Source organism: Myotis lucifugus, unplaced genomic scaffold, assembly GCF_000147115.1.
Source record: "Myotis lucifugus unplaced genomic scaffold, Myoluc2.0 scaffold_28, whole genome shotgun sequence".
NCBI lineage: Eukaryota > Metazoa > Chordata > Mammalia > Chiroptera > Vespertilionidae > Myotis > Myotis lucifugus.
Genome location: NW_005871076.1, coordinates 9,990,488 through 10,012,450, shown reverse-complemented (window position 1 = coordinate 10,012,450; position 21,963 = coordinate 9,990,488). Strand labels below are relative to the sequence as shown.

At 46.8% G+C, this 21,963-nt stretch overlaps 1 protein-coding gene across 5 annotated transcripts in view; it reads left to right on the top strand.

Moving 5' to 3' along the window:
- TCF7 (transcription factor 7) overlaps positions 1 to 13,467 on the top strand; it is a 33,813-nt gene extending 20,346 nt beyond the window's left edge. Inside the window, exons 3-10 of one of the 5 annotated variants that reach the window (XM_014453910.2) lie at positions 3,609 to 3,720; positions 4,479 to 4,566; positions 7,715 to 7,834; positions 8,332 to 8,494; positions 8,585 to 8,692; positions 9,196 to 9,244; positions 10,399 to 10,471; positions 11,825 to 13,467. In XM_014453910.2, coding sequence (XP_014309396.1) covers positions 3,609 to 3,720; positions 4,479 to 4,566; positions 7,715 to 7,834; positions 8,332 to 8,494; positions 8,585 to 8,692; positions 9,196 to 9,244; positions 10,399 to 10,471; positions 11,825 to 12,230 — 1,119 coding nt within the window. In that variant the 3' untranslated portion in view covers positions 12,231 to 13,467. Of the gene's footprint in view, positions 1 to 3,608; positions 3,721 to 4,478; positions 4,567 to 6,208; positions 6,302 to 7,714; positions 7,835 to 8,331; positions 8,495 to 8,584; positions 8,693 to 9,195; positions 9,245 to 10,398; positions 10,472 to 11,801 lie in introns of all 5 variants that reach the window. The other 4 variants (XM_014453911.2, XM_014453908.2, XM_006086598.3 and 1 more) reach the window with 4 other exon arrangements.
- The last annotated feature ends 8,496 nt before the right edge of the window (positions 13,468 to 21,963 follow it).

Below are 21,963 nucleotides of genomic sequence, written 5' to 3'. Positions count from 1 at the left end.
GGGAGGTGTGCAGGAGGCAGCTGATCGATGTTTCTTTCTCATCGATGTTTCTAACTCTCTATCCCTCTCCCTTCCTCTCTGTAAAAAATCAATAAGCCCTGACCGGTTTGGCTCAGTGGATAGAGCGTTGGCCTGCGGACTAGGGGGTCCCAGGTTCGATTCCAGTCAAGGGCATGTACCTTGGTTGCAGGCACATCCCCAGTTGGGTTTTGCTTTGGACATATTGTGCAGAAGGCAGTTGATTGATGTTTCTCTCTCATCGATGTTTCTAGCTCTCTGTCCCTCTCCCTTCCTCTCTGTGGAAAATCAATAAAATATATATTTTTTTAAAAATCAATAAAATATATTTAAAACAACAACAAAAAATTATCACTGGAGTAACTAGAGAAGGAGGTTGGAGGCCGAAGTACCTATGGGAAGTCCTTGGCATAGAGTGTGAGGAAGAGAGGGCAAGGTAATAGGGTTAGAGATGGAGAGGGGGCCTAATCGTGTAGAGCTTTGTAGGCCCAGGTAAGGCAATTAGAGGCTTGAGGCAGAGGAGGATGTGATCTGATTTATGTGGCTGCCAGATGGAGGCCTGGCTGAGGGGGCAGGAGGCTACTGCAGTCATCCAGGTGAGAAGTGGCTGTAGCATGGACTTGGTGGGGGATCAGGAGGAAATGGTTGTTTTCTAGGTATATTTTGAAAGTAGAGCCATTAGGATTTGCTGACAAACTGGATATGGGTGTGAGAGAAAACGAAGAGTCAAGGATGACTCCAAGGTATTTGGTCTGATCATCTGGAAGAATGGAGTAGCCATTAATTGAGGAAGATGGAAAGGAGCATTTGGGGCAGAAAGTCAAAGGTTTTGCTTTGGACATATTGAGTCTGGGTAGCATTTTAGACCTCTGAGTAGAGTTTATGAGTAAGCATTTGGAGAGGGGAGTTCCTAGGAGAAGTTAGCACTGGAGATATAAATGTGGAGTCATCAGATGAAGATGCTTAAAGCCATGGATGAGAGCACCCTGGGAGTGAGCTGAAGGCCAATTTTGGGTCAAGAAGAGAATGAGATGGAACCAAAGCTGAGGAATAGCCTGTGAAGTTGGAGAAAAATCAGGTAAGTGTGGAATTCCACTGTGGAAGACTAATGAAGAAACTGTTTCGAGGAGGAGGAAGAGATCAGTGTGTCCAATGCTGCTGAGATGACATGAAGATAACATGAAGACTGAGAAGTGACCACTAAGATCAGCAACATGGAAGTCATGGAGATCTTGGCAACAGTCATCTGGCGAAGTGATAGGACAAGAGACTAGCTAGGTTGAAGAGAGGATGAGAGCTGAGAACTGGACAAGTGAATGTGGACAGATCTGTTGAGGTTTTCAATAAAAGGGGGATTGAAACATGAGGTAGTAGCTGGGGGAGGATTTACAGATGTGAGAAATGAGAGCCAGTGGGTACCCTGATAGGAATGAGACTGGGCTTGCAAAGTGTTTGGCATAGTGCCTGGCCTGTGACTGGTACTCAGTATATGAAGGATTTCACATGCATCCACATACCCCACAGCTGTCCCAGCCCACTCCTCTTTCCAGCCACCTGCAGACCCGATGATCCTACATCCCACCTTCCATTCCCACACATACTCCCAAACAGTCACAGTTGTGTCTGAGCTCAGTGCTGGAAATAAAAGAAAGCCTGAGATTGGCACAAGACTCCCCCAGGAAACCTGGCCTCAGAACAGCAACAGGAAAGTCACAGCACCCAAGGCCTGGGGACTGAATGGTGCTATCATTACCCTCCCCAGGTGATGCTGCCAGTGGGCTGCCAGGCATGCCTGCCATCTCCAGGCAACACTCGCCTCCCCTCAACCCTCCACCCCCACTTGGCATATCAGGCCTAAGTGTCTGGCCTGTGTGGGGACCAGCACCAGAGGGCTAGGGAAGCACTATGAGTAGCATTTCCTCTGCACCTGTGAAGGCTCTGTAGGATGAAAAAGGGGCTTCCTACATGTCCCTTCCTCATTGCCTGACAACTAAGTAATTGAGCTCTTGGGTATTGTCTGGTTTTATCCTCACAACAACCCTCTGATCATCTCCATTTTACAAGGAAATGTATGGTCAGATATTGTAATAAGTTCTTGAAGGCCACACATGTTAGAAAAAGGATCTGAACATGGTTGGCCCACTCTTCCTCAAGTTCACAGCAGAGAGCCCTCCCTGGGAGTGACACAGGGAGGCTCACCTGCCCTGCCCAAGGAGGCCAGGAAGGCTCCAGTCAGAGGTAGGGCATCGAACTCAGGAAGGTGCTATGATGCCATATATACGCCATATGCAAAGGAGGAGCCACTGCTATTGGGACATCTACCCGTCTGCCTGAGGACAAAAAGAAGGCTAATTAGCTCTGGGATGTAAGGTTGCTCCTGGTGGGCAGATGAGCAGGAGACTGATAGGTGGCAGTGACAATACCTTCCCTAAGCCCTGAGGGAAGTTTGCAGTTTATAGCCCAGCCTCAAGCTTCCATGGAGGCAGGAATGTAGGAAAGATGGAGGCCAGGACTGTTGCTGGGAAGTATGGGAGCCTGTGCCCACCTGGTAAACTCACACTTTGACTCTATGCAGTTCATACCCCATCTTCCCTGTAGCCTCACCCTGGACCCCAACAGCCAGTGCTAAGAGACCTGTGCCGAGATGTTAAGGAGTCTGGCTAAATTCCACTAGTGGGAGATTTCACCCACAGGGCCACAACCTCTCATTATTGTCTTGCCCCAGAGATGTCCCATTCCTTCTGTGCCATGGATCAGAAGTCACTCATCAGTGCTCCCAGCATCCCCACAGATGGACTTTCCTGAGTGGAAGTTGGGCCTCAGTTGTAGATGATGTCTCCAGAGCCTTGGCCCGTACAGATGTGTGCTCAGGATATGCAGAGCTGGGCCTTGGCCCTGAGCAACAACTCCCTGTGCCTGGGTCGCATGGGGAGCCCCCATCTCAGCCTGACTGAGTCATCTCATGACAGATCCATGTGACTAGTATGAAAAGTAAGAGTCCTGTGGTGTGAGCAAACAGGAAGTGTGGGGTTGGGTGGGTTGGCCCTGGGGGAAGCCTGGCCCCACTTAGCCCCTCCCCTGAGTTAGAGGGCTGAGCGGGGGCTCTTGCCTGTGTCAACAAATCCTATTAAGCCTGAGGTGGTACAGAAGGTCAAAGTCAGGACCCCTAGTCTGGGTGCTGGAGGAGGAAAGAAAGCTGCTAGGGTAGGTCAGCTCCTCAGACCATATCCTGATGTATGGACCTAGAGGCTGTGAGCAAGTCATAGGGCCTCAGAAACCGGAGGATCTCTGAAACTGGGAGGCAGCAAGAATTTCGTGGACAGGGGAGATATGCCTCCTGGAATTGAGTGCACACTCTCTACGAGGTGGGATAGCTTGGGCAGAGTCTGGGGAGGGGGAGGTGGGCAGGAGGGCTGGATCACTGGACACTGCCTGGTTTGAGTGGTACCCCCTCCTATGAGGACTGTGGTTTTGACCACCCCCATTTTCCTTTGACAATTGGGCTGCCCCCACACACAGCTATAGCCCCAAGCCCTGTGCCTTCCTGCCTCAGGTCTCCCCACAATCACCCATCCTCCTCATTTTTTCAGCACAACAAGGCCAGTCAGCCTGCCCATGGCGTCCCCCAACTCTCTCCTCTCTATGAACATTTCAGCAGTCCACACCCCACACCTGCACCGGCCGACATCAACCAGAAGCAAGGTACAAATCTGGGATGGGGAGGGGCCCAATGAGACAGGTGGCTGGATCCTTTTTTACAACTAGAGAACCTAGTGCTGTGCAAAATCGGGGCCCTCCTAGATGCCAGAAAAGTGGATCAGGGGACCTTGGAGGTACCAGAGGGCTGGGGGAGGTGGTGCCAGGTCAGAATTTGAAGGCTTCAAGTTGAGGTAGAAACCTAAATCCTGAGTGACCTCCCAATGCCAGTATGAGAGCAGGCATTTGTGTAAAGCTGATTATAACACTTATAGCTGTTCCCTCCCCCAGTGAGAAAATGGAAAGTGGTGGTTGTGATGGCTGATTCACCTCAGCCTCAGGCAAAGTCATTCTGAAATCAGCCACTGTCGACTGTGGGAAACCTGCTGACTCAAAGGGGGTGCTCGAAACCCTGGCTCCACAGGCCAGGTTCCCCCAGACTCGGGGGGAGGGGGCAGTAGAGGCCCCAGTTGCAGACTATCAGTGGCAAGGCCTGGCCTCCCATTCCTGAATGACTCCAACTCTGCCACTGACCAGCCAGTGTCCTCAGTCAAGTCACCCAGCCCTTCTGCCTTTGGTTCCCTAGCTTGTAAATGCAGCACTGTTATCACACTGGGGTAGTCCCGAACAAAGCCATATGTGTGGTACCCTAACATGGAAGGTGGGATCTTAGAAGCCCCCCACAGGAAGCTCTAGAATGCAGTAACTAGCTAAAGTGACCTCCAAGTCAGGCTAGCTCACTTACTCGGCCCTCTCCACTGCAGTTCACAGGCCTCTGCAGACCTCTGACCTCTCTGGCTTCTACTCTCTGACCTCAGGCAGCATGGGACAGCTCCCCCACACTGTGAGCTGGTGAGTGTGGGCCCAATGGGAAAGGGGCACCTCCTGATTTAGACTCTTACCTGCCCTTTTTTTCCCATCCTGTGCTGAGCACCCTGCTGCCAGTTCTATATACATACCAGAGCTGGCCAGCAGCTCTATCATTCCTCAGGTAGCCTGACATATTCCCTTTGGCAAGACTGGAGACTAGGCTACGGTCCCAGCCCTGTCGCCCTTGAACTCTGCTTCACTGTCTGAGACTTGAATGAGAGAACCTTGGACTGTTCAGGGCCATCTATGTGAGGAAGAAAAGGTAGGCCTGAACAGGGAGATAACAGCATGAATGGCCATAAGCGAGGCTGTTGCTTCTCAGCTACCTGGTGGGCAGGAGGATACTTCCCACTCACCTCAATGCCTACTGCTGGCTGGACCCTTCCTTGGCTGAGTTGCTTGAGGGCCAGGGTCCCTCCTTGCCTCAGTTGTGCCTGCTTGAGCCTAAGCCCTGGGCCAGTCTGCTTGGAGAGCCTATTTAGGCTGGGCCAGGAAAAGCCAGCCTGGACCCCAAGTCAGTAGGCCCAACTGTGGGCCAAAAGGCCTGTCTTCGGCTTGAGTTGGGTCTGGCAGGCTAATTGGCCCTTTGCTCAGCAACCACAGTGTGACTTGGGCAGGTCTTTAGCCTCTCTGGCCTGGGGCAATCACTTAACATCAGGAAAGCTTGGCTTCCCAGGAAGGCAGGGTAGGTCCCGAGGCCCAATCTAGAGGCCCACTTGTCCCTTTCTACTTGCCCTTCATCCAAGTTAAGCTGATTCCTCCATTTCTAGATTCTCCTTGGACAGAGTTCCACTCTGAATACAAACCATGACTACCTCCATGAGTACCCTCAGGTTTGAACTTGCCAGGCAAGGATCTGGGCACCAGAAAAGCACTGCTGAAGCTTGCTGATCCTCAGGTCCCCCTCCTCACAGAATTCACTCTTAACTAGTGCACAACCCAGACAAGTGGCCAGCCAATTACAAGGCACTGTTAGCAGTGCTTTGACAGGACTGTAGGAACCCAGGATGACCAGGAGCTGAAGCAGGCAAAGTGAGCAGGAGAACAATCCTGACAGTGTCGTGAGCAGGAGAACAATCCTGACAGTGTCGACAGTAAGTGCAAAGGCCCTAGGACAGATATCAATCCTGTACTGACACCTGGGGGCCTGCTGAGCTGGCTCCCCAAAGAATGCTGTCATTTCTACCCCTTAAGCACCAGTACTAGCCTGTAGAGCAGCGGCCCTTAAGCACCAGTACTAGCCTGTAGAGCAGCGGTTCTCAACCTGTGACAGGGGTCGCCTAAGACCATCAGAAAACACATATATAATTACATATTGTTTTTGTGATTAATCACTATGCTTTAATTATGTTCAATTTGTAACAATGAAATTGGGGGTCACCACAACATGAGGAACTGTATTAAAGGGTCGCGGCATTAGGAAGGTTGAGAACCACTGCTGTAGAGGAAAATAGGTGCAGCACAGGTTGCCCTCTGGTGGCAGATGCTTAAAGCACACATTGGAGTGGTCCAAGCAGAAGCCAATTTGTCTCTCATCTATGGGTCAGGCCTGAGCATGGAGGGAAGTCCTTCCCCATATAGAGCCAGTAGCCAGACTGCTAACAGCTGTCTTTCCCAACCACAGGCCCAGCCCTCCTCTCTATCCCCTGTCCCCTTCCTGCGGATATAGACAGCACTTCCCTGCCCCCACTGCAGCCCCTGGCGCCCCCTATCCCAGGTGAGTCCCCTACCCTGCAGCCAGGCTCCTGCTTTCTGTTGCCCAGGCTTCAATGCCCACACAAGGCCATGTTCAGGCCACTGCTTGCCCTGTGCTAGTCGTCTGTTCATCCGTCTGTCTGTCATTCTGCAGCACCTTGCTGCCCTGTGTCTGAGAATGAAGCCAATGGGACTGCAAGAGTTCTAAACCCAGGCCAAACTGTGCAGCACAGCACCACAAAGCAGCCAGGGACAGTACATGCACATGTGTGCTTGAGCTCCTGCCTCTGTGCATGTGCAAGTCAGTCCGTGTGCAGGTCTGTATGCATTCATCTCTGTTCTGCATCCCTGGGCAGAACAGAGCTCCACCCAAGCTGAGGCAGCATTTCACATGTGTCTTCAACATCTGGCCTGCTCAGAGACCCTACACCAGGGGTCCTCAAACTACGGCCTGCGGGCCACATGCAAATACAAATACTGTATTTGTTCCCGTTTTGTTTTTTTACTTCAAAATAAGATATGTGCAGTGTGCATAGGAATTTGTTCATAGTTTTTTTTTAAACTATAGTCCAGCCCTCTAACGGTCTGAGGGACAGTGAACTGGCCCCCTGTTTAAAAAGTTTGAGGACCCCTGCCCTACACCAGTGTAAGCAGCAAGAGGCAGAGTGGTAGCCATACAACAGCAAGAAAGTAAAGTGGGAGGCGTGTGTATATGTAAGCCCCTTTATTTAGCTCACTCCCTTAGTGACAGATGTATGCTAAGTATGGAACAAGGAATTCAGACATTTTCAGCCCATGGAGCTCACCGCCTAGGGTAGGAGGTATAGACAGCACACCAGCAATTGAATTGGGCTATGCCCTGTGGGTGATGGGGAAGCCCCAAGGAGACCTCAGCCAGATTTGATGGGTCACAGAGAGCTTCATAAAAAGGGTTAACATCTCCTGAGTAGTAGGGGATGGCTGGAAGTGGGAAGTGATGGGAAATGGGGGAAAAGATGGGGCTAGAAATGTCAGCAGGGCTGTAGGCAAAGGGAGAATTTCAGCAAGAACAGTCAGGAGCACACAGGTGTTTTTAAAAGGTCATTCTGGCTGTTGTGTGGAGAGAGTCCTAGAAGAGTCAGGAGAATGAGGAAGCACACAGGGTAGTCACAGGCTCATGAGGCTGAGCTGGAGAGGGCAGGTGGTGACAAGGGGAGAGATTCAAAAGCTATGTAGGGCTTAATTTAGTAACTACCTAAACGATGAATATATAGATTTTTGCAATGATGTCTTTGTGATGTGTTGGGAGCAGGTATTTGTATGTATCAGTGTACTTGTATGCAAGCAATGAGGGTGGGGTATCTGTTCACCTGTCGTTTAATGTGCAGGGCCTCTGTGTTTGCCAGGGTCTGTCCTGCACACACCTGACTCAGTGTTAACTTCCTCCTGCCTCTAGGTTCACCCACCCATCCCTGATGCTAGGTTCCAGCGTACCTGGTCACCCAGCAGCCATTCCCCACCCGGCCATTGTGCCCCCCTCAGGGAAGCAGGAACTGCAGCCCTATGATCGAAGCCTGTGAGTGAAAAGGCACAGAGTGGGGAGGAGCGGGGGGGCGGGGGGAGCAGACTTCAGATTCCCATCTATTTGTCAGCCAGGATACACATTTCTTCCACCAAGCCCAAGTCCTGCTGCCAGAGGAAGCCTTTGGTCAAACTGTTTTGTAGCTATTGCCACGGGCCACTGTTTTTTGAGGCTCTGAAGCAGGAGGGATTGGGTGGAGTGAGAAACAAGGCTTTAGTCTGAGCCAAGATGGGAGGGGCTGAGAAGTCCTTACACATATTTTTCTTACTTAGCTGCAATATTCCTATAAGGAACAAATACTTAACTCTGGTCACCCATTTTGGAGCAGCTAAGAAAAACACACACACACACACACACACACACACAAAACAGAATTTCACTAAAAAACCTCTAGTATCCATGCACTTACACATGCAATGGACACACTACAGGGTGGTAGCATTAGGTGGGCATGTGGGGACTCCCAAGTGATCTGGACATGTGCTCCTCAGGAAGACGCAGGCAGAATCCAAAGCAGAGAAGGAGGCCAAGAAACCAACCATCAAGAAGCCACTCAATGCCTTCATGCTGTACATGAAGGAGATGAGAGCCAAGGTTATTGCAGAATGCACACTCAAGGAGAGTGCTGCCATCAATCAGATCCTGGGCCGCAGGGTGAGGCCACAGGCAAGGTGGGCTGGCAGGGGTGGTACAAGCCTGATGATTGCCTTACACATCCCATCTGCCCCTCCTTCCCCTTTGCAGTGGCACGCACTGTCACGGGAAGAGCAGGCCAAGTATTACGAGCTGGCCCGCAAGGAGAGGCAGCTGCACATGCAGCTATACCCAGGCTGGTCAGCGCGGGACAATTACGTGAGTGGCCAACAACACACAGGGATGGGTAGGGGAACCTTCAAGATTCCATGCCCTGGGCCACAGTCTCAGCAAGAAAGGAATATTGTCCTGAAGGCACAGATGAGGGAGGTGGTGGACTGGTGGAGGGTCCATGGCCTCCCGTGGCTAGCTCAGGAGAGGATCAAGCAAGGGACACAGGAGGCAGACCCGTGTCCTGTTTTCTACCCAGGATCTATTCCCATGCAGGGCTGTTTCCCAGTATTTGATTGGGGCTCATGAGCAGAAGGGGAGAAAAGGGCCTGGAAGTTACTCTTCCATTCAAAATGGAGACAAGTGTGAGAAAGGGAGGAGGAATCCCTAATTGCCCCATATTACCTAGCAAGAACTGCAATCAAGAAACTGTGCCTGGAATCCTAGCGACAGCCAGGCTAGGCAGCAGGCTGCAGGTATCCCAGCCATTTGCTCACTGGGATTAGTGTCCACCTCCCACATCTGAGGATCCCTCCCTTTATTCCCTGCAGGGGAAGAAGAAGCGGCGATCCAGAGAAAAGCACCAAGAATCCAACACAGGTGAGGCCTTCCCTCAACAGTAGTGGAGGCTCCTCTCCAGGTCCCTATGTGACAAACATCACTGCTCTAGCCCAGAGGGAGGGGCAGAGTACTTGGCCATGAACCTTCAATGCCTGGGCCCTTGACTCTGTATACAAGGCCTGGCATCTCACAAGTCAAATCCCTACTTTAGGAACAGCTATACTAAGTCCTAGGGGTGACCAGTAGAAGCCAACACACTCCCACTACCTTGGCTAACCCTACCCTACTCACAGCTTTGCCTGTCAGGGAAAGTTAGTGAGGAACTGACAGTGTGATCCATGTTAAACACAAACACTGCATCCTGGTTAGTTCTGAGGTGGATAGCAGATTGTCTGGAGACTGAGCCAGGCCCCATACCTAGGCCCAGTAATCACCCAGCCTGCTGGCTGGTGCCCAGCAATTTCTCTATCACACTGTACCCAACTCCCAAGCCCTGTTTTTCATTGCAGGTTCTAAGTGCTCTATATAGAGGACCCAGGGAGCCCACACACTGTTGCAAGTCTCCTTCCTGTGAATAGATTCCTGCCCCAACTCTGATCCACATTTATGAACGACTCTCTCAACAGTGCTGTCCCCACATGCTACAACCAGGGCAGGGCAGACCTCAGCCATTTTTCTGAAGTTACAAAATGGGCTTTACTTTCACATAGAAAGTGTGTGGAATATGTTTTAAGTTACAGCACAAGGAGATATGGGTCAGGCAGATAGAGCATTCGCAAAAATGAAAAAATGGCAGGGAGTTTTGGGGTGGAGGCAGCCCTAAGGAAGAAGAGGCTGGATATGGATCCCCATGGGCATCCCTGGATTCTTCTGCCACAGCTCCCATACTGCAAGTGGCCCCTCAAGCCATAGAAAGGAGCTAGCCTGATATGGTCCCTTCTCTTCCCCACCATTCTTACCACTGCCTCTTCTGCCCAATTGGGTGCCGTGCCCGCCTTTCCAAATGACTCTGGGCGCTAGGGCTCCCACTGGGGCTGGCTGTGCCATGGAGAGGCCCTCTGCCTGTGGGGGCTGTGGGGTATCTGTTACTAGCTAACACTGATGTTACCTCTTCTTTCTGGGCCCTGCTCTGCCCTGCTGCCTGCCTGCTCGCCCTCTGCCCTGCTCTGCCCCTCTGGCATGGCTGTGAGCAGACCCTGGCTCGCCTAAGAAATGCCGTGCTCGCTTTGGCCTCAACCAGCAGACGGATTGGTGTGGTCCGTGCAGGTGGGTTTGTCCCCACCACCATCTTCCCTTTGCTTCAAGCTGCTTCCTTGACTCTGCACATATTCTGCTGGGCTTATATAAGCCTTCCTGTGGCTCCCCAGCCCCATAGGATACCTGCAGATTAAAGAGCCCATGCCTCGTAAGAATGGGAATGAATACTGAACACATCTTGTAGGGAAGATCTTTTGGATCTAAGTGGAAGGAGGGGGAGAGACAGAATGTTCTAGAAGGGAAGGAAAGGCAGACTCAAGAATGTAGTTCTGGTGCCTAGGATCCTCAGGTAATGATGGTTTGGTGCTAACTAGGCCCAACTGGTCCTCAGTAGCCAAACCTCACACCATTCATCATGTGGCCTCTGCCCCTACTCTCAGGCCTGAAAGTCATAATGGCCAACCAGCTCCATCACTTCAAGTTGAGATCCGTCTGAGCCCGTAAATCTAAGAAAAATAAGGTAACTATAATTGAGAATATCATGAGTAACCTGGATGCCAAGTGACTCACCATTTTGTACCTACTGAGACCAGAGGGCTAGAGAGGAAGGGAGAGAAGATGAGGGCTGTCCTAGCCAAAGGACCATACAAAGGTTTCATCTCATAACAGAAAATATCCCTGTGTATATGAAAAGAAGGTGTGCCTATCAAGTGGCTAAAAGTTGCCTAGTTTCAGGTTCATACCAGGCCTGATACGGCCAAGGCTGAGACTACTCTAGGCAGTTAGTTCACTGACTAAGGAATATTTGTGCAGCCCCTCAGAGTGCCCTCATGCTTCTTTATCAAAGGATAGAGATCTTGGATAATATGTGTGTGCGTGTGTATATAAACATGATGGGAGGCAACCCTGTCCCTCAGGGAAGGTCCTACTTTTACCCATTCCACAATCAGAGACAAATTGTGGTCCAGAGAACTCAAGATAGTAAGAATGTAGGAGAAGACTCAAAGAATCACTGTTCATTTCTATTTCCCCTTCTCCACGCCTAACCTAGCTTTGAGCCCTGAGATTACTCAGCCCAAGAAGCCACAAGCATTGCAGCCCCTTGTCTTAATGCTGATCTGAGCCCCACAAACATGCAGAGGCTCAAAGGCTCTCCTGGAAAACAAAGCAGCCCACAGGTCCAACTACAAAAGGTCCCTGTGCCACCATGTGGTGGTGCTGGCAAACTGCACCTGTCCCAGGTCTGGGCCAGGCCCAGCAGAGTTGCAGTGCTGATTCAGGTCTGAAGGATAAGCACATCCAAGTACTGGGGAGAGGGGATGAGAGGTCAGCTAGGCCTGTGCAAGGACAGCATTTTTTGGTTGTGGTGTGTGACTATGAATTCACCCTCTATTTACAGATAACTCTCTTCACTATTCCTAGGAGGAAAAAGAAATGCATTCGGTACTTACCCGGAGAAGGCCGCTGCCCCAGCCCCTTTCCTTCCGATGACAGTACTCTAGGCTGCTCCGGGTCCCCAGCCCCTCAGGACTCACCCTCATACCTCCTGCTGCCTCACTTCCCTACTGCACTACTCGCTAGCCCTGCGGAACCGGCGCCTACATCACCAGGTCTCTCTGCGGCACTCAGCCTCCCAGCTCCCTGGGCCCCCACGGCCCCCCAGCGGTGCCCTGCAGAGTACACAGGTACAGCAACAGGAATTTCGGAGGCAGGCAGCCTAGCATGCACAGGACACCTGGCCTCCTCCAGGGACCCACTCTTTGAGAAGCAGCAACAGAGCCCCAAAGCACGTGGAAACCGATCAGGGGCCCTGTTAACTTCTTCTTAGGGTCCAGGTGCTGGAGATTTCAGAGGCTGCACAACTTCTGCCTGAACCTGGGGCCATCAATTCAAACTGCTCCGAGTGGTGCATCAGATCTGTGTTGTCATTTGATTTAAGGGCATCTCCTGTGCCGGTGGAAGCCTGCATCTTTTTACCATCTGTCTGGTTAGCCAGATGCCCCCGCCTCCCTTCCTTTCCTGCTATAGATCATAGATGGACTACCCTGAGTTCAGCTGCTTTCTCTACCCTGCCTCCTCACTCCCCCTGCACTGCCACACCCTCCCCATACCAGACACTTCATGGACCAAGAATGAGTTGGTTTATCACACATGTAAGCCTGGTCACAACCACAAAGCTCAAAATGACAGTGCTTTTCTCTTGAAGGCCTGGAAAAGCCATGTTTTACAGAAAACTAGCTACCATTTTTAAGCTGGGCCAGAGGAATCCTGCCGAATTCTCAGGAGCTTATAAGTGGATGGGATGAACAAGTTAGTTTAAATCTATACCCTAGGCAACAGAAAAACCTGACACTACCTTAATCTGGCTCTCTACTTCAAATTACTTGGAAATGATTCCTGAGAAACTCAATCGCCTAAGAAGCCCTGATATCAAAGCCCCAAGGCCTGTTACTAGTGGCTGTAGTCAATAGTTCAAAGAAGTTATGGCCCCAAATCCAGTGTGCATCCCTCCCCATTCTGAGGGCCTTTATTACGGATCCATTTCCAGTTTATCCACCCCTTGGGCAGTGGTGAGGGCAAACACAACCTTTTGTGACAGCCAATATCTTTCAGCATGAAACGAGGCCAGCTTCAGATTTCCTATGGTTCTGTGGGAATGAGGACTATTACAACCAAAACAATAAGCCCAGAAAACCTTTAGGGATAGACACTGGGTTTTCACCACAGCCTAATTTAACCCATTTATGAGCCAAGCTTCAACCCTGAGCCTTTAAAAAAATCTTTTTAATTTAACTTGTTTTTTTGCCTCCTCACCGTACATAGCCTGAATCCAAAGAAAAAGGGCTGTCCCTGTACCCACATACACCCTTCAACAAATGCCTTTAATACCTACTTTAGCCACTGGCTTCTCAGATTCCAAAGATCATGTATTCTGGTGTAGTGTTGCAGGAAGTTTTGAGAAAAAAGGACCATTGTAGTATTCAAAATATTTTTGTATTGTTAATGCATCATCATAGAAAAACTTTAAATGTGAGAATAAAGATACTTTTTCCTGTTGTTTTTTTCACCCCCCCCCCCCCCCCCCCAAGCTTGACCCTGAGGAATAAGCTGTTTCAGAAACAGGATAATTCTTTTCTTCACAGCCATGAAACTTGGGGTTTATTCTCTACTATGGTACACATGTTAAAGACTCAACCTACAGAAGCCGGGGATTACTCTCATCTCCCCTTAAGGGGCTTGGGCCTGCCCAGCTCATGCTGCGGATAAGCTCCCATTCCAAGCCTTGCTCTGAACCCACCAACCCTCTGACCTAAAAATTGATGCAGGCACAGGCCAGCCTGCCTCCCACCCCCATAAGATATGTTGGAAACTGCTATCCATAAACCCTAAGACAATCCAATTAGAAATAGATGTACAGACCACTAGACTCCATTTTCTCTGAGAGTTGAGATTAGACTAACCACTCCATAAGTACATATTCTATTATAAGGAAAATAAGTCTTTTTATGTACTGGTATAAACTCCAAAAAAATTTAATAGAACGCTTTCCTCCCCAAAACTGTATTAAGGTGCTTGAGGTATCTCCATATTTTTATATAAAACCTCTGAAATTTGATAATTCTACAACCTTTTCACACAGCAGCTTCCATTAAAGTACAATGTTAACTTTAAGACCCATCACAAATGTAAAAGGTATCATAAAGCCACCTCAATAGGTCAGTCAACCACTGGGCCACCATCATGCATTGTAATTTTCACTGAGTTATATTTTTTGGATTTTGTGTGTCAGAGTAGTGTCTATTTAAAGTAGGCCACTGGAAATTGTAATCTTGGAGTTGCTTTTTTCTGGAAGGGTGCTAGAGGAGACCAGCCATTTTCTTGACATCTGTCCCATTTAAAGAATTCCGCTCTGGCTACTGGCCTAGATGTTTCAAAAAACTACATTCTAACCAAGGCTTATGCAAGACTGGGTTACTGCATCTGATTAGATGTCTTATTTAGAGTACACTGGGTACATGAACAATGCACTCTTTGTGTATGTGAGGGTAGAGAGGGGGGCTTTGGCAACATTGTTAAAATCAAGCCAGCCTTTTTAAAAAACTGACATCAAAGAGGAAATTCAAACCCTCCTGGATCACACACATTCCTATGAGGTCTCATGGTGACTTGAGAGTGTCCAATTCAACTTCAAATACCATACCAGTTCCACCTTACTGCCAGCCAAGAACCAGCCTCGTTTTCTGAGACCTGAGACAAAATAACCTAACACATCCTGTACATGTTCCCATACAACTGGCATATTTGCTTGAAATACAGATCTGGAGCCCTCTCCCGTTGCAGCTGCTCCCACTGTGCTCAGGATATTGTGATGGCTTAGCATGGCAAAACTAGCAGGGATTTCCCAATTTGAAGGTGTTTCTCCCTTTTATAGGAAGCCCCAGGGCTAGGATCTTCTGAGCTGTTAACTATCTTGAATGGCCCAGAAGCATAGCTATTCACTGTACAATAATCCTGGAGAAGAAGGCCACACCTGGAGGGAAGAGAAATAGTTCTTTACGTTGTTCCAAAAAAGGAATTGATTACTGTGTGCATCACTAGGAAAACAGCACAGAAGGAATTTGTCAGGCCTATATATCAAAGTAGAAGATTTGAGACCAAAAAATAATTCATATCATAAAAACACTGAATTGGCTTTTGAGGTTGGAAAGGCTGTTTTAGCATGAGTTATTCTCAGGTCTTTTCAGAACTTTAACCCTTTGCACTCCGAACCATTCTGGACATTGGCTACCAGCTACTCGACGCTACTTTGCGGCAGAAACGTGCATTTACAGACCCTCGTATTATTTAGTATAATTTTGGAACCAAGTAACGTATTATAATTATATTGGACTTATATGAATTGGGTGACATCGAGGAATGTATATTTGCAAAAAAAACAATATTTTATTGTTTATAATTTTGTACAGTATGATAAGTTTTGTAACACTCCCCAATATGCATTGCAGGCTGATTAGTGCATGTTTGACAGTAATAAGTGGTTTGACGCCTGCCACCAGGTGTTTTCCTGTTAGAGCACACAATGCAGTCCCGTTTTCTTTGTCCCACATCGGGAATATGTAGTTTATTGTTTAATCCGACACAAAACCCGCTGACATTTCTCGTATATATCTTAGTAATTTTACGATATTTTGATTTAATTTCTTGTGCCATTTCAAGATAAAACTTCAGGGAAACATGCATGTCTCAAAAAGTTGCGTTGAAATAACTCAACTCCCCGTAATCACTAATAAACTGCAATGTCCCCTGAGAGGGGACATCCGAGTGATATGCTAGAATTCCGATGTCCCCTGAGAGGGGACAGCGGAGTGCAAAGGGTTAATATTTCACCATGGGTCCTTGAGACCAAACTGGCTATGCAAGCAGATCCTGGTTCTTGAGTTGAGTCAACTCACCCGATCCCAATTATTCTAATCACTTTCTTTCTGAGATCTCAAATCACTACAGGACTCTTTAACTCAGGATTCTGGGCTCTCCAATGTCTGGAGCAGCTAATAGATTTTTAACTGGTCTTCTATTTAAAGTAGGCCACTGGAAAGTGTAATCCCAGACTTGCCCACAATGGACATGGTTGTCTGAGAGGAGCCCTAATTTCATGTATCCAAAACAGCAGAGAGTTTTTAAAAAGAACAGATGGGGATATTTCCCATAATCGGTTCTGTAGAATAAAAGCCTAGCTCAGGTTAGGAGAAATTTTGAAGTAGTTAGAGATAGTATGGGATTGGGCATAGAGTTAACTGGAAAGGGCAAATTCTATCCTAGGGTTAGGAATTACCCTATCCCTGGCTATACTCATGAGTCAGATCACTAGCAATAAAAGTAAGGGATATTTCAATAGCCATGAATTACATGGGAGATAGTTAATTAGAAGTTCAGGCTAACACTTATTTCAAGTTCACGAGAGGCTCTGGACCATCAACCAGGGTTTACGTTTTCATTCAAGGGTTCTCTCATTCCTTAATCGGAAGTCTTCAGACATGTTGTACAGTCAATGTTAAGGGTGGGGGAAAGAAATATGGAGATGGAGGAGTTACAGTCTACTCACCACCACCCCCAATGCCACTCTGGAAACCCCTTGAATATAAATTTCTGAGTGTAGTGCTCTGTATTCCTACCCCTCCTGTAAACCTGCTGATACAGAAATACCCGTAAACCATTTGAAGCAAAAAAAAAAAAAAAAGTTGAGGTTGTGAAATGGCATGGTCAGCACAGAAAGGGCACATGAATTTGCACCATACAGGTGGGAAGTATTGAAAGTGAAAAAACTTTTATGAAATAGGCTGATCCTCAGAGTGAAAGAAGAGGCTGGTATATAGCAGGTTAGGTGCTCATTAAATACTTCCTGAAAATATCAAGTTCAGTGGTATCAGAAGGTCATGAGAACAAGAGAAGTGGAAGCATATATTGTGAGCAACTAACTATACTTCATCCACAAAATGCCTCTCACACAGAACAGCTTTATCCAAAAGTGCAAAATTCTGCAAGCTAGCAGTTAGCCATGAATTAAACTATCACTCACACGAAGTCCCACATTGGAAATCTGTCAAATAAAGAACACTTTTATACCACCAACAATGCTCATAACTACTGACAACTCAACAGGAAGGACCAAGTGTCCAAATCCTGCTTAGGTGTCCAAATGACTCAATCTTGGACCAAGGATGTTCTAAACTACTACTTACATCATTCTTTGTCTTGATATATACATTGAGTTCTTACTCATTCTTCCTTCTTTTTAAAGATACAGTGATTTTAAAAATATATATATTTTTTATTTCAGAGAGGAAGGGAGAAGAGAAAGAGAGAAACATCAATGATGAATCACTGATCAGCTACCTCCTGCACACCCCACACTGGGGATCGAGCCCACAATCTGGGCATGTGCCCTACCGGGAAATCAAATGTGACCTCCTGGTTCATAAGTCGATGCTCAACCACCGAGCCATGCCGGCTGGGCTAAAATATAGTGATTTTTGAAAACAGTAAAATAAGGAGTCTAGTTGTAAAAACCCTAAATATTCAGAACACTTTAGTCCAGCAATTAAAAAAGAAGTTTTAGTTCTAACATTCAAAAATAGCAATGTCTAACATGAGTCTGATAAACACTCTTCCTAGTGTCACAAAAATCCTGTCACCGATCTGGCTTTAATGTTTCTTTCCAGCCAATAATCGCCAGCAGACCTACTAACACCCAACCTCTACTGCCAGTTCCAGACTGAGCACTGCTTTCCCTCCCTCACCTTGGCATCCCTCCACCCCAACCAAAACCAGCTTCACTTTTGAAACTAAATAAATTTTCCTCATGAAACATCTCCTAGACCCTTCCAGTCCCCTAGCCCCCACTTTTACTAATTAATCTTCTTCTGTCCAGGAACGTTTTTATTAAAGTTACCCATTCTCTCCCAGCAGTATTTATGCTTTACCACCTTAACTATATTCCAAAAGCTCCCAAGAAGGCAACCATGTCTCACCCTTCCTACAAAGGATAAGCCAGGAGCTACACTTTAGGTATTCAACCATTTCATATGCTTTGCTTTTACTTGCATTATTCTCCCTTATTCTCCCCCTTCCTAGCTGGAAAATAGTTTTCACACAAATCTAAATAATCGAAGATTATCAACTTTCTAAAGCTCAAGCAACTTAGTAGGGAAAACATTTGAGTCCTCCCCACTTGAATGTATACTGAGCTTCAGAAAAATAAAAATAAGAAAGACCTTCAAATGAAAGTGGTGGCAAACAAAAGTTAAGTGCCGAAAGATGAGTGAGATTCTGATGTTCATGGATTCGGTAAAGGGTGCTCAGAGCATGAAGTCTGTTGTTCTCTCAGTTCTCTTTCCTGGTGAAAGCCCCTGTTCAAACTGCCCTATTAAGAGCCTAGACAACCTACCAATAATTTTTTTAATTTACCCTTGGAACAGAAAACAAATTACAGGATTGGCCAATTTTTAAGTAAATTAAGAGATCGTGAGTTTTGGAATATCTGCCCACCCTAAGTCACATGCCTATAGTGACTCACTGTTACCTTCTCCAGCTAGTTCCAAGCTAAGCTCAGCACAGTCCTAGCAGTCCACCAAATTATAATATAGGTCTTGCTTAGTTCCAGCAGCTGGTGGGTTCAAACAGTTGTAGAATAAACAAATCACAACTATAATGTCACTCAAGCATCTGTAACTTAAAGGGATGTCTTTGTGAATCTTTGGAAAAATATAAAAATTGTAAAGCAATACCTACCTTTGTGTGTTGCTAAAGGTAGATTTATGAAGGCAAGCTAAATAAACTATGGGCATAATTCAGGATATTTCAAGTTCGGTTTCAGAGCACCACAATAAGTGAGTATTGCAATAAAGCAAACCGTAATCCTTTTGTTAGTAGAGTCTCTTGTCTTCAATTTGTAAAACACCTGTTAAGTGCCATGAAGTGAAATGCAAGAAAACAAGATCTGCCTGTATAACCACTTCAAAAGAAGTAACTTGCTTTTGCAATTTAAAATTAGAATCTATTGGAGGAGCTACATCCTTAGTCCATGACAATGTTAGGGAGAAATAATAAGGGCTTTGGTTTCATTTTCTATCAAAAGTGACATAGTCAATGAAAAACTGAAAAGTCAAATGACTCTCACAGAGGTCTTAATTACCAATAGCACCACACTGCAGGTTAACTACTGTTTCCAACTTATCCAGGCCATGCAGGCACTAAAAGGCAGAGGGAGGACTCCAGCCTTACAGTATGACTTCATGCCACAGTATTAGTTTAGAAAAGCTGGGAAGTGAGGACAGGCAGGAGTGGGTATATCTTTGAAGACAGGTTTGGCTACTATGGGAAAGGGCCACTCCTGCACAAGACGAGAGCGGAAAACTTTTTTTTTTAAATATATGTTTATTGATTTCAGAGAGAAAGAGAGAGGGAGAGGGAGATAGAAACATCAATGATGAGAGAGAATCATTGATCAGCTGCCTCCTGCACGCCCCCTACTGGGGTTCGAGCCCACAACCTGGACATGTGCCCTTGACCTGAATCGAACCCAGGACCCTTCAGTCCGCAAGCCAACGCTCTATCCACTGAGCAAAACTGGCTAGGGCGAGAGCGGAAAACTCTTGATAGACATAGTAAAAATAGCATATAGCAAGAAAAAGGGGAAAGGGTAGGAAGAGTGCTGCAGCTAGCTTAAAGGGCCTCTTAATACCAAGCCTATGATTCATTTGGGTACACGATATCTACAAATGGCCTACTCTTGGATGAGCTGTCAGATCTATATTAAACACGAGAGCCCTGGTGCACGAATTTGTGCACGGGTGGGGTCCCTCAGCCTAGCCAGCGATCGGGGCCAGCTGAGGCCAGCTGGCCTGGGAGAGGGACCACAGGAAGTTGGCTGTGCACGTCACGGCGACCAGTCGTTCAGTCATTTGGTCGCTTAGGCTTTTATATTTATAGATGAGTTCAAGATTATCAGGACATTTTTATTTGTTTAAAGACTAGAGCCATGGTCTACAGAAAGGGAACAAAAATTTGAACTACTCTACTGTCTGTCCACTCAATCTTAGCTATTCAGAAAGGTCCCAGTATACTTTACATATGGGTAGTAAAATTATTTAGTCCTGTAATTCTAACAATTTGGGGGAATTATACAGATCAAGAGCTAATAGTAATAGGCTTTTGTTTCCTAGAAGCTAATACTTCGTTTCCAAATTAAACACAGCATATGCTAATAATTTTTGACTTTCAGTAAAGGTTTATGTTTGTCATAATATTGCTAGGGATATACTTGGGGTGGTTAAGGTTTTTGTAAGAATTGGCCATTATTGCAGGAATTAGCAGATGAGATACTCCAGCCAGGATGGAACTCTGCCATATTCTCCACTAAAACCAAGGTAAGTGGAAAACAAGCTTACTCTCTGAGAGTAAAGGGAATCAGGGATCCAGAGGTAGTCAAGGGGTTGACAAAGTAAACATTTTAGGCTTCTGGTCAAGTACAGTCTGTGTGTGTGTGTGTGTTTTAAATTGATTTTGGAGAGAGAGAGAAACATTGATTAGTTAGTACCTTCAGTACGTGCCCTGACCGGGGATCAAACCTGGCACCTTTTGGTGTACAGGACAATACTCCAACCGAACCACACTGGCCAGGGCTCTGTGTGTATATTTAATGATCCTTTAAAAATGTAAAACTCAGCATTGACTAGGTGGTTCTGTTGGAACATCATCCTGGACACCAAAAGGTTGCAGGCTCAATTCCTGGTCAAAAACACATACCTAGGTGGCAGGTTTAGTTCTTGGTCAATGTGCATATAGGAGGCAACCAATCAATGTTTCTCTGTTTCCCCTCCACCTTCCTCTCTCTCTAACATCAATGAAAAAAACATATCCTTGGGTGAGAATAAAAAAAAAAAATTTTTTTTTAAAAAGAAAAAAGAGTAAAAATAATTTTTAACTCACAGACTGCAAAAACGCTGTGAGCTGGATTTCACCCACACAGAGGCTGTGGTATACTATCTCCAGTACAGTCAACAAATGGGGATTCATGTGATACAGCATATGGGACTTTATGTAACAAGGCAGATTTGGAGCAAATAAGAGGTGAAGTTGAGTTAAGCTGCTGTCAATAATCTGGCCAGAACAGCTCATGAAGAGAATACAATAAGGCTACATGTGAATACGGATGATGCTAAATGGGAAAGGAAGAAAAAAGGAAACAGAAGAAAAAACACATTTGTGAATCATCTCATGCCACCAAAAAAACTTCATTCCACTGTAGGGGAGAGGCTGGAAACAATGACAGTGCCATTTTGTGTGCCTGAGTACACCATTTAAGAATTAAAACACCGCCGAAACCGGTTTGGCTCAGTGGATAGAGCGTCGGCCTGCGGACTGAAAGGTCCCGGGTTCGATTCCGGTCAAGGGCATGTACCTGGGTTGCGGGCACATCCCCAGTGGGGAGATGTGCAGGAGGCAGCTGGTCGATGTTTCTCTCTCATCGATGTTTCTAACTCTCTATCTCTCTCCCTTCCTCTCTGTAAAAAATCAATAAAATATATTTAAAAAAAAAAAAAAAAAAAAAGAATTAAAACACTGGCCCAGCCAGTGTGGTTCAGTGGTTGAACGTCCACCTCTGAACCAGGAGGTCAAGGTTCAATTCCTGGTCAGAAACATGCCCAGGTTGTGGACTCGATCCCCAGTGGGGGGCGTGCAGGAGGCAGCTGATCAATGATTCTCTATCATCATTGGTGTTTCTATCTCTCACTCCCTCTCCCTTCCCCTCTGAAATCAGTAAATATATATATATATATATATGTTTTTTAAAAAGAACTAAAACACTGGCTCCAGCCAACCTTTCAATGGCATTAGAGGAGACAAAAGTCTATCAGAACCCTATTGTTATGTCAGCAGCTTCAGCAACCTAGTACTGCCTACGAGTCTTTTTTAGCTACAGAACCATTCATAAATTTAACTCATTTAATACTAAGTGAAGAGACACATTTAAAGTACACAAAAGCAAACCGTTTACTACC